General features: G+C 43.5%; 1 protein-coding gene across 2 annotated transcripts in view; it reads right to left on the bottom strand.

Annotated features, from left to right (window-relative positions):
- Window positions 1-12,364, bottom strand: part of KDM7A (lysine demethylase 7A) — a 136,989-nt gene that overhangs the window by 33,242 nt on the left and 91,383 nt on the right. For both annotated transcript variants that reach the window (XM_077469291.1, XM_077469292.1), the window contains exons 5-7: window positions 9,620-9,761; window positions 8,378-8,564; window positions 893-1,055 (exon numbers count right to left, since the gene is read on the bottom strand). In XM_077469291.1, the coding sequence (XP_077325417.1) occupies window positions 893-1,055; window positions 8,378-8,564; window positions 9,620-9,761 (492 nt within the window). The remainder of the gene's footprint in view (window positions 1-892; window positions 1,056-8,377; window positions 8,565-9,619; window positions 9,762-12,364) is intronic.

The raw sequence follows: 12,364 nt of genomic DNA, 5'->3' as shown, positions 1-12,364 counted from the left end.
TCTTCATCTGTCAGTAAATTTTGTAAATAAGTAATTTTTCTCCACTGATGGGCATTGATGAGGTGGCACTTACAGGCAGATTAGTTTGCACTGGTGGGCACTAATAGGTACCACTGATGGGAATTGGTGGGCAATACTGACTGGCACCAGTATTGGGCATTAAATTTGTGTCACTCATGGGCACCGATTGTTGGCACTGCTGGCGTTTTACTGTAATCAGGCCACTGACGATCAGTGCCCCGATTACCTGCCCTGTTCTCCCCTGCGAGGAGATACCGCCATCACAAACTGTCAGTGTGAGGTGCGATTACCGGCACTTCCGTATTTACATGTGACAAGCTGTGAATGGACACAGCCGATGATATGGTTAAAGAGCCACGTCAGCAGGTCTTTACAAAGAGAGATTGGGGGTAGCGCCATGTCCTCGTCATTATGACGTCCACTCAGAACGAGAGACGCATCGTCCCTCTGTCATTTGATGGTGGGCAGGCGGCAAGTGGTTAAACACCACGGCCTATGCGAGTATTGTTGCTGACCATGTCCATCCCTTTATAACTACAGTGTACTCATCTTCTGATGGCTCCTTCCAGCAAAATAACGCACCATGTCACAAAGCTCAAATCATCTCACCACTGGTTTTTTGAACATGACGAGTTCACTGTACGCCAATGGCCTCCACATTCACCAAATCTCAATCCAATAGAGCAAAGGTCTTAGTTTGGAAAAACAAAGAAAAAGCGGGCCGTTCTTCATAACACCTAACCCATTTGTTAATCATCCTGGTTTTCATACCTCAAGTCAAACCGGCTCCTAGGCTGTATGACCACTAGCTTGGGATATAACGGTGCTTGTAACAAACACAAAACACTTTTATGCTGGAAACACGACTTACCTGTTGGGACAAAGAGTGTGTGACCCTGTTTCACAACACACTTGTAACACTTGTCCACCTTATCCCCAAAAAACTCCTCGCTTTGGGTAACAGAAGAGCTCCATGCTTCATACGTTGCCAAGTTCTCATCGGTGGGCTTTATCAAGTAGAAAATCTTTTCCCCCTAAAGATCAAATCAATAACTGGTCAATAAGTTTTATTTTCCTTTAGGTAAGCTATACACACACACACACACACACACACACACACACACACACACACACACACATTCTATAGGTGAGATCTCTGTGCCAAGCTTAGCACACCTGCTGCATGCATAACATGGGTTTCCACCACTCCATCTGAATTCTATAGTAACTTTATAATATGGAGTGTGGAACAGAGAGCTCCCAGGTGGACAGGAGAAGAGTCAGGAATTAGGGGGGCAGGGATATCTCACCATTGGAGCATCGAAATCCTGACATACATTAAGGCCTCATGCACACTGGACATCAAAACAGCATTACAGCATTATAAAAACGCCAGTAGCTTTGCAGTGAGCTTTTCAATGTCTTTGCAATAGCGTTTAGCTTTTCTTTTTTTTTTTTCAATGAAAAAACAAAAAACAAAAAAAAAAAAAAAACAAACACACTGGCTGGTTTTGAGCATTTATAAGCGTTTGACATTACAGCTGAAAAACTCCTCTCAGAACCCACTATTTGTGTTTTTTGTTTGTTTGTTTTTTTAAGCCAAAAACTGCTAACAGCCCATGTGTGCATGGCACATAGAACATCATGATGGGGAATTTATAGACGGGGGGGGGTGTGAGTCTAGCCAAAAAACAGCTGCTGTAAAAACATCCAAAAAAGTCCAGGATGCATGAGGCCTTAAGGTTTGTTTTATTTTATAAGCGTTTTATACTTACATGCTCCGTGCAGTGGTATTGCACAGAGCACCACCAATCCTCCTTTTCTCGGGTCCACCGACATTTCTGGCTCCTCTCCCTGCTAAATGCACTCATAGCAAGCTTGCAATGGGGGCACATGTGTGCGCTTGTTCCAGAGCCCTAAATTTACCTTTAACCACTTGCTGTACACTACTTTTACTGGGGCAGAATGGCACGGTTGGGCTAAACGACGTTATGCAACTTCGCTTCGCCTTGTGGCCACTAGGGGCGTGCGCATCCCGCAAGAGCCAATGCGAGTGCCTGGCAGTTACGATCACCTCCAGGCTACTGTGATCGCTTGTAGCACATGGAGAATTGGAATCTGTGTGTAAACACAGTTTGTTTTTTTGAGGGGGAGAAGAGACAAAATCGTCTGTTCATACAGAGTCCCCTACACAGTTCCTTCCCTCTTCAGTTTGAACACACATTACGGAACACAATTAACCCCTTGATCGCGCCCTAGTGTTAACCCCTTCCCCGCCAGTGAAATTTTTAAAGCACTGATCGCTGAATAAATGGCAATTGTCCCAAAAATGTGTCAAAATTGTCCGACGTGTCCGCCATATCGCAGTCCCGTAATCGCAGATCGCGGCCACTACTAGTATAAAATAAACTTTTTTTAAAAAGCCATAAAAACTATCCCCCATTTTGTAGACGCTATAACTTTTGCGCAAACCAAATCAATATACGCTTAATGCGATTTTTATTTTTTTTACCAAAAATATGTAGAATACATAGCGGCCTAAACTGAGGAAAATGTTTTTGTTTTTTTATAGATATATATTTTTGGGGGATATTCTAGCAAAAAGTAAAACATTGAGTTTTTTCAAAATTGTCGCTCTTTTTTTATTTATAGCTCAAAAAATAAAAAAACTGCAGAGGTGATCAAATACCACCAAAAAATTGTCAGTTAAAACGACGCAGTGCCGAATCGCATAAAGTGCTCTGGTCAGGAAGGGGGTAAAACTATCAGGGGTTGAAGCGGTTAAAGTATGCATAGCAAAAAACATTTTTTGTAATTTTGGATAGAGTAGAGACAGATTAGAACCATTGAAGTTTTTTATTTTTTTATTGGAGTCACCATTGTTAAAGATTCATCCCCTCTGTGTCCTGGAGACCAATGCCACAAGATGGAAGTATAGGATTTTTGTAACAGCTTGCCTGTAAAATCCTTTTCATCACGTACACCAAGCCAGAGAATTCACTGTATGGGTTACATAGGCACCTTTAGGTGATGGGACACTGGCACAACTTAGACAGGAAGGTTTAGCTCCCTATATAAACCCTCCCCTTACTGGGAGTACCTCAGTTTTGTAGCAAAGCAACATAAGTGTATTAGAAGAGGGAAGGGACCTCCGTGTCCCGTGATGTACTCCAAGAAAAGGATTTTACAGGTAAGCTGTTACAAAAATCCTATTTTCTTTATCGTACATCACGGGACACAGTCACAGTAACCACTGTATGGGATGCCCCAGAACAATGCTGAGGGGAGGGAGACACAAACAAAAAGTAGGGTGCAATCAGACCCGAGGACCTATACAGCCGCCTACAGCTCACTGCACCCAAAGGCAATAGCCTCATACCTTCTTACAACCACATGATAGAATCTGGTGAATGTATAGACTGAAGACCAAGTTGTGGATTTGCAGATTTGAGCTATGGAGGCCTGATTCACTGCCCACAAAGCACTAACAGCTCTGGTGGAACTCTACTGTGCAGACCATAAGCTTGAATAATTACTTGCCGAATCCGCTTAGCAAATCGTAGATTTCGACGCTGCCTGTCATTTAGGACCTTCAGGCAATACAAACAAAACATCAGTTTTCCGAATCTGAGCAGTCGCCTCCAAATAGATTTTGACCGTTGTCACTACATCCAGAGAATGTAGCGATTTTTCTTCCATAGAACCGGGTTCTGAAAAAAATTAAGGCAGAATATCCTGGTTTAGTTGAAAATCTGAAAACCACCTTCGGTAGAAAGCTAGGATGAGGACGCAATACTACTCTATCCTTGTGGATGATTAAATATTGCTCTTTACAAGAAAGAGCCCCCAATTCTGATACCCTTCTTGCAGAAGAAAAGGCTACCAGAAAAACTGGCTTCCTTGTCAAAAAGGACCAAGGGAATATGTTGTATACGCTCAGAAAGGTTGTTTCTGTAATGCCGACAGAACTAAATTCAAGTCTCAAGGGTTCAGGGGTGCTCTAACCGGTGGATTAAGCTGCATTATCCCCTGTATAAAGGTTAGGACCAAAGAATGCAAAGCAAGCTGACATTGAAACAATACCAATAAGGCCGAGACCCGACCCTTGATAGTACTCAAGGCCAGCTTCATTTCTAACCCAATTTGCAGAAAGGCAAGGATTCTACAAATTACATACTTTCTGGGATGCCAACCCCTGGATTCGCACCAGGAAACATATGCCTTCCGTACTACATACTTCCTTACATTAATCAAGGTAGACATCACTGAGCCTGAAAGCCCACGATTCTTCAGAATGTGGGTTTCAATAGCCAAACCATTAAATTTAGCGTTTGCAAGGTAGGATGGAACACTGGTCCCTGCGATAGCAGGTCTGGACTCGGTGGTAGGGTCCATTGGGCCCCTACCGCCATCTTTACTATTTCAGCATACCAAGACCTTCTGGGCCACAAGAACTACCGACATCTTTTCCTGCTTGATCCTGCAAAGAAGTCGTGGTAGCAGCAGAATAGGAGGGAATGCATAAATCAGTGACAACTGATCCCACAAGGTCACCAAAGCATCTGTTACGCATGTGAGTGGATGCCTTGTTATTGACACAAAGTTGTTGACCTTGTTGAGCCTGGACGCAAACAGATCTACGTTCAGGATCCCCATCTTTTGCATATAGCCAGGAATATGTCGGGGTGAAGGGACCATTCCCCCGGGAACAACTGCTAGAGACTCAAGTAGTCCATCTGACAGTTCTCTACCCCTGGAATGAAGATTGCCTATATGCACGGCACATGCTGTGGTGACTAAGCTTTGGTCTAAGTGGGCTACCAACCAGTCTATCAAGAGCAGGTCATCTAGGTAAGCTATAATCGTTATACCCTGGGTCCTTAATCTGGCCAGAGGAGGGGCCAGGACCTTTGTAAACACCCAAGGTGCAGTAGCTAGACCGAAAGGTAGAGCTACAAACTGAAAATTACGTTTCTCCACTTCAAAAATGCAGATATTTCTGACGAGCTGGGAAAATAGGTACATGCAGGTATGCATCCTTGATGTCGATTGATGCCAGAAGTTCTCCACCTTATAGGATGGAGACTACTGATTGGATTAAATCAATGCGAAAAGATCAAATTTTCAGGAACCGGTTTAGATCTTTGAGATCTACAATGGGTCCGACATCTCCATTTGTTTTTGGCACCATGAAAATCCTCAACCTCTGCTCTTCCATGGGAACCACCATGATCACTTTTTGCAACAAAAGACATTCTAACGATCGGAGAGACTCTCTTAGGATCTTTGGGAACATTTGATCTGAGGAATCAAGGAGATGGGAAGTTTCGGAACTCTAGTTTGTAACCTAGAGTTATTGTGTAAAACATCCATCTGTCCTGAAAATCCTCCTGCCAGTCCCTTGAGAACTGTAGCAGTCTCCCCCCGACCCGAAGGAGCGGAGATGCCCCTTCATAAAGTGACTTTAGCGTTCTGTCTTGTAGGTTTCCACCTAGGACTTCTTTAGTCCCTGGGGTTAACTCAGTTTTACCTGACGGTGGAGGCCATCGCGACTGCCTGGAGGCTGATGCCCCTGGCACTGGAGAAAGAGCCCATTTAAATGAGGGTTGTTTACTCCTTTTGTTAACTGGAAAAAGGGTACTTTTCCCAATTGATATCTTTAGGATATAATTGTCCAAATCATCCCCAAACAGCCTTTTACCACAGAAAGGAAAACCAGCCAGGAGCTTTTTGCATGGCGCTTCGTCTGACCAATTTTATAACCAAGATTCTATGCATATGCACCAATCCAAGCGAAAGGCAAGAGGTCTGAAGGATAGAATCTCTGATCTCGTCAATTGCAAAACACCAAGCCGCTGGAAGCTCGTCTAAATCCTGGGCCTGCTGTTCAGGGAAAACCTTGAGCACCCTTTTCAAATGGTCTCTCACAAGGACTGACGAACTCCAATTGCCACCACTTGAGCTGCTGAACCTGCCAAAGAAAAACAACGTTTAACAGGAATCCCAACTTTTGGATCCCTAAGCATTTGAGCATTGTCAACAGGACAAGTCAAACTTATTTACAGAGGATATAGCAGCGTCAATTGCTGGTATATACGCACAGCTTAGTAAACTTTTCCTCCATAGGATAGTGTTGAAAACTTTTTGGGAGGGAAAAAATGCTTATCTAGGTGATCCCATTCAGAATATATAAGCTTTTCCAGCAATAAATCGACAGAAAGCATGCACAGCTTGAGGAGGCTTCAGTGAACCCAAACAAGTGGGCTTTTCAACCGACTCATGTCATGTAGGCTCTGACTAAATGCGGAGCGGGCCATTTCATTAAGAGAATGCACCAACAATTTTGTACCTCCCCTTCTGCCCATAGTTACATAGTTAGTAAGGTTGAATAAAGACACCAGTCCATCCAGTTCAACCTGAGTGAGGTGTCCACAATTGTCAATATCCCTGTACATTGCACACTCACATCGGTCTCTACCCTCAAGGAGCCCACAATCCAAGGTCCCCATTCATATACTAGGGCCAATTTACCTATCTGCTTGTCTTTGGAGTGTGGGAGGAAACCGGAGTACCCGGGAGGAAGCCCACGCAGGCACAGGGAGAACATGCAAACTCCAGGCAGGTACTGTTGTGGTGTGGTTGGGATTTGAACCAGCGACCCTTTGTACTGCTAGGCGAGAGTGCTAACCACTACACCACTGTGCCGCCATAGTGCTAAGCACAAATGCAGAGGTACTACCAGAAATGCACCCACTGCTGAGCAAAATAGTCCAGCAACTGCCGCTCCTATCAAGGCTCAGTCTGATGCTAAGTAAACGTGCCCTGGGAATGCCTGTGTCACCCACACTCACATGGCATCCATCTGCTCTGTGTCCCTCCTTTAGCTGTATGCACCTGCAAAAAGTACACCCTTATAGCTTTGCATAGCCCACGTTGTGGGCATTGAAGCGCGCTGGGGCCTCGCCCCCTTCCGCTGACCACCCACTTCACCCCCCCCCCTTTTTCCCCCCCAAAAGTCTTTCCCGCGCGAGCGGGGACTCCAATCTGAGCAGATCGCATGTGATGAGGGGCTGGGGTGGAGGAGAGGAGTAGAGCTGGTGGATGGAGAGCCGCTGTAATGGCAGTGGCAGCGGCATGGCATACCGCCGACTCACCCATGCCCTCTTTGCTGAAAAGAAGCTGTGGGGAGACATTCCAAAGACAAAAACCTTCCCACAGCCTACCTGGAGCTTGGGCTCAGAGGAAGCTTGTGACACAGAGCAAGACTGACAAGCATGGAATCAGGTACATGCTCTTGACAGCTCACAGTGGAGACTTTAGGCATGACATATTTACTTAAAGGGGAAAACACACAAGAATTAGAAAAATTCCTTAGGAATCTTATCCGGCTGCAAGGTTCTGTGATAAACCAAATAGACCCAATCTTCACCACTCACTGTGGGCTCTTAAAAAACCTTCAGGAACTGGGGACCTTTTATATCAGGAGATCCACACTCTTGGGCAGGAAATATGGCTGAAAAACACAACACTGTATCCTGGGGTCCAGTTCTCTAAAAAGAGAAGCGTTACAGGCAGAACCTCGTTTCTTCTGACACAAGGCCCAGGTAACATTCAATTAGGCCTGGAAGACACTTTGAATGGATACAGTTGCATGGCTTGCCCCAGCCAAAGATTCCTCCAGCGGAGCTCAGCACATCTTTACTCGTGACCAACACCTAAGACACTAGTGAAAAAAAACTGAGGTACTCCCAGTAAGGGGAGGGCTTATATTAGGGAGCTAAACTTCCTGTCTAGGGTGTGCCAGTTTCCATCACCTAGAAGTGCCTATATAACCAATACAGCGATTGTGGCTGTGTCCTGTGATGTATGATAAAGAAATTATGGGAACGCAATAGAACAAGAGGTATGAGTAAATCTTTCAATGGGGACACCTGACAACTGTTGAGGAAAATTCCTCATTTTGTAGCGATTTCCTTTCACTTTCTATACTGACTTTAGGAAATATCACCACAGGGAACAGATGGCAAAAAACTGGAAGGGGTTTTAACCCTTCCCAAATGTATCCAAAAGAAAGCATTCCAGGTCATTAAAGTATATCAATTAGTAGTAAACAGTCATCATATACTGACAAACCTGCACAGTAGCAGGTGTTGCAAGCATCTTACATTTTTTCCCCGCATGCCCTGGGAGCCAACCACCAATTATCCAGGACTACAAAAGTGTAATGCTTACAAACAGATGTTTGGTGTCAGGTTGAATACTGCCATGAGTTTTGACTTACTAGCGAAGCGGGTTAGAGTTATCCATTACCCACGTCTAAACAAATACCTTTAATTTTTTTTGGTCAGATGCTTACCCACAAAACGTGATACCAGACAGAAGTGCCTCCAAAGTCTATGTGGAAGTCAGTGTAGCTGTCCTCTACCCCCATCAGACAATACTTTTGAACGAACGGCTTGGTGAAGACAGAGTCATCAGGCCAGTAGTTCTCCACCCAAGAAAGCTTTTTACTGATGTCCGGCACTTTTACTAGTTCTGCCATCCTGAAAACACAAAAATGAGGGGAAAAAAAATTCTGCTTAGCAACCTCAAGGAAGAGTTTGGATGACACCTGAAAGGAAGCAGTTATTAACCACTTTAAGACCAGGCCTTTTTTCTGACACTTTTGTTTGTAAAAATTTGTATTTCTTGCAAGAAAAATACTTAGAACCCCCAATTATATTTTTTTTAAAAACAGAGGCCCTAGAGAATTGGTGGGTGTTACATTTTTTTTTTTTATTTCACATGGCATTTGAGCAGTGTTTAAAAATTAATTAAAATATGTTACGCTGAGTAATTACCAATAGAGTGGATACCAAACATGTTACGATTTAAAATTGCAAGCGTCCATGTAACGGCAACAAATTTTACTATTCATAGGGGCTGCTTTAAAAGCTTTTACAGGTTACCACTTTAGATTTACACAGGTCTGGTGCTAGAACCTACTGACCTTGTTCAGTCGTTCGTGGCAATACCTCACATGTGGGACGATTGCTGTTAATGCGTGTGTGAGCACTGGGCATTTTATTTGATCCTGTTGATTTTGACACCTATTTTTTTCCACCACTTTTATTGTCATCACAGGGAATATAAATACCCCTTGTAATAGCAAAGGCAGTGACAGGTACTCTTTTTATGGAGAGATCTGGAGTCTATTAGACCCCAGATCTGCCCTTAAAAACATTTGATCACACCAAGATTGGTGTGATCAAATGCTGTTCATTTTTAAAAAATGGCACAGTTTACATCCGGGGAAAATGGAAGTGATGCATTCGCATTGCTTCCAGGTTCCTACATTAGAGGCGAACTGAGCCAATCTGGTCTCAGTTTGCCTCTATGATCAGCCAGTGGAGGTGCTGGCTGGTCCATTGGAACTTCCAGTGGGATGGGAGATCCCAGGAAAGACGCGGGAGGGAATAGCAAGACAGACACTTTACTATCTGCCACAAACAAGTGGGACAATATCTTTCCACACCACAGTAAATATGGACTCAAGGAGACTGGCCAGTAAAAGCAGCTTTCATTTTGTTCACATTGAGGGCCAGCGACACCAACTTACTTGGTGTCAGAGAACTCCAGGCTGATGACGTTTAATACTTTGGGTCGATCAGGGTTCATAAAATACTTCACAAAATTTTTCAGCCTTATCTTGCTGTCCGCTTGTCTAGCCACGTCGATGACATCGATAATCTTATCTCCGCCTGTAGAGGAAGAGAGATTGTGCATTTATCGTTTTTTTTAATCACAGCCTTAACAGATAAATCACTGAAGTATAAAGTAGTTTACCTATCCCTTCATATAGCATGCACTTGCATCCCATCAATGTCTAGAGCTCAACAAAAAGATCAAATGTCAATGACAAATGTACAAAAAAAAAAAAAAAACCTGCTAGAACGCGGGTAAAAATGTGCCTCTGAAACGACTAGGCCAACATTTGGCAGTAGTAAAATATGGCAATCCTTTAATTCCACCTGTGGTCTATTGTTCAGACACTAACTGAAATGTATCCAGAATGCATGAAATACTGCCTGTGACCTCAAGCCGAGTGTCTGTGCAAAATTGTATAGGTGCAAAGCTGATGTATTTTACTAATCTTCTCCAATATTTTGGCACCCTCAATGTTGATTTTTCAAATGGGAGAAGCATATTGACTGTTTTCATAAATCAAAAGTAGGTTTTGGTCTATAAATTTCCATGAGGTAATAGGAGTTAAAGATATACAGTATATATCTGAGGAAATGCCGTGTTAATAGTATTAATACTGGAATCACTTTGCGACAAACAATGCAGGGTGCCTGCATCTGTCTCACATACAGAAAAAAGGAGTATCCTTACATTCCCACTGGTGTAATCTCTGCGGAATATGATAAATTCCATGTAAAATAAAGAGCCGAGTAAATTTAATCCCAGCCCTTGATGCATGGCAAGGATTTGGCATAAAAAATAAATAAAACACAAAGACCAAAAAACATGGCAATCTGGCATGTCTGAAACCCCACTTTAGACACTGCTTTTTTTCCTTTAGCCTGTAGCCACAATTTTGGAGTTGAGAAGTGGCTGCATTCTATTAGACACTGTTCAGGCAGCCGGAGCGGTCTTAATACAGAAAGCCAGCAGTGGAGGTGCCTTCATCCATACTCTTCAGCATGCTGAATGAGTGAAATCTAGCCTGGTATGGATAACTTTGCACGAGAAGCAGTTACTGGGCAAGATTACTAAGCAAGAAGGGCAGACTGCATATATAAATGAGGTAATATGGCTGCCCTCATACATTTACAACTTGTAAAAAGAAAGTGTTTTAATAGATAAATGTATAAGGAGTGAAGGACAGACAAAAAAAAAAAAAAAAAAAAATGATATGCATGCATGCATGTATCCCCACACACAAAAAAAGTTTCCCCTTAAGCACAACAAAATGTAAATCGGAGCAGGTGCAAGACAGTTGAAAACATGGGATTACCAAATAAAATGAAGACATTTGATACGGAAAGACCAAAGCATCGTTTCAACGACACCAACATAATCTGTGCTCTCCCGAGGCGCCGAAGCCCCTACACACTCCTGCCACGCAGCTTTTTACCTATCTGCACACATCCCAGACTAAACACATTAAAATGCGTGTCACTTCACCCATGGGCATTGAGCCATCTGCTGCTTTTATGACAGCCGTGCCCGTGCTGAAGCTGAAAATAATTGCATCGATAAAGTCCAGATAAACAAGTATGAGTCGGGATCCCATTCCAGACGTAATAAGTGAGCCAAATTAATATGGGAAAACAGCCAAAAGCAGATTAAAAATTCTGTGCATTCTGGAACATGGCAAAAACACTGAATGAGTGGAGCACGTACTGCAGATTAATCCTACAGAGATGCTGTCATGCCACTAAACAGGCGCACAGGGACAGTCTTCCGCAAAATATACGGTTCAGGCATCGCGGTCTAATCATGTCTCATATGTGCTTCACATCTGTCTTTGACACTTTGCTGAAGATCTTCAATGCCCAAACGGAGAAGGGGACCTTTTGGTTCATATTAGCCTACCTCAACACCACAAGTTAACTTCATAGAAGTTATCCTGACAAGGCAAAGCAGGAAACTGCTAAAGAACGTTGCAGTAATAATACCTTTTGCAAACCATCACTTGAATTCATCTCTTCTGTCACAGGTTAAACTGCGGTGGGGAGGGGTATAGGACTTTTTCGGATAACTTAACATATCATTAGACCGGTACATATGACATGGGTCCTTGACTGGTGTACAGCCCACCAGATTAAAAGAGGGATCCAGATGAAGCAGGCCATGTCCCCTGCCCCACTTTACTGCCTCCTGTGGCTTCTAAATGATTTACCTCCACAGTTCAGACTTCACATCCATTGACCAGTGTTACTCGACGAGATGTTCTGAAGAACAAGTTTCTTGCTTCGAAACAACTACCCCCCTTGGGCATGACCCAAGTTATTGGTCACCCCAAATTTGATTTGTCTCTGGTCTGGTGGCCAAAACTTTTAATCGCCTTAAAAACTCAATTTGACAACATTTTCAAACACCAACTGGACTTGAAACCATATCAGAAATTCAACAGATGTCTGAATCCCCCCCCCCCCCCCCCTTGCCACAGTGACAAGCCATGCAACTGAGACATTTACTCCAGCCTTTAGGGAACACGTTCCCACACTGCCTTGAAAATTTTGCTGTTCAACACAGATGTTACGTCTCTCATAAGCTCCTCTCAGCCTCCTGATCACCTTTTACCATCGTTCCTTTCCCTTTGGGAAAGGGACCCAAATGTGACTTTGGGGGGGGG

Source organism: Lithobates pipiens, unplaced genomic scaffold (genome assembly GCF_037356315.1).
Source record: "Lithobates pipiens isolate NorthernLeopardFrog02 unplaced genomic scaffold, aLitPip1_a1.2 Scaffold_8, whole genome shotgun sequence".
NCBI classification, from domain to species: Eukaryota; Metazoa; Chordata; class Amphibia; order Anura; family Ranidae; genus Lithobates; species Lithobates pipiens.
This window is presented reverse-complemented; position numbering and strand designations above follow the sequence as displayed.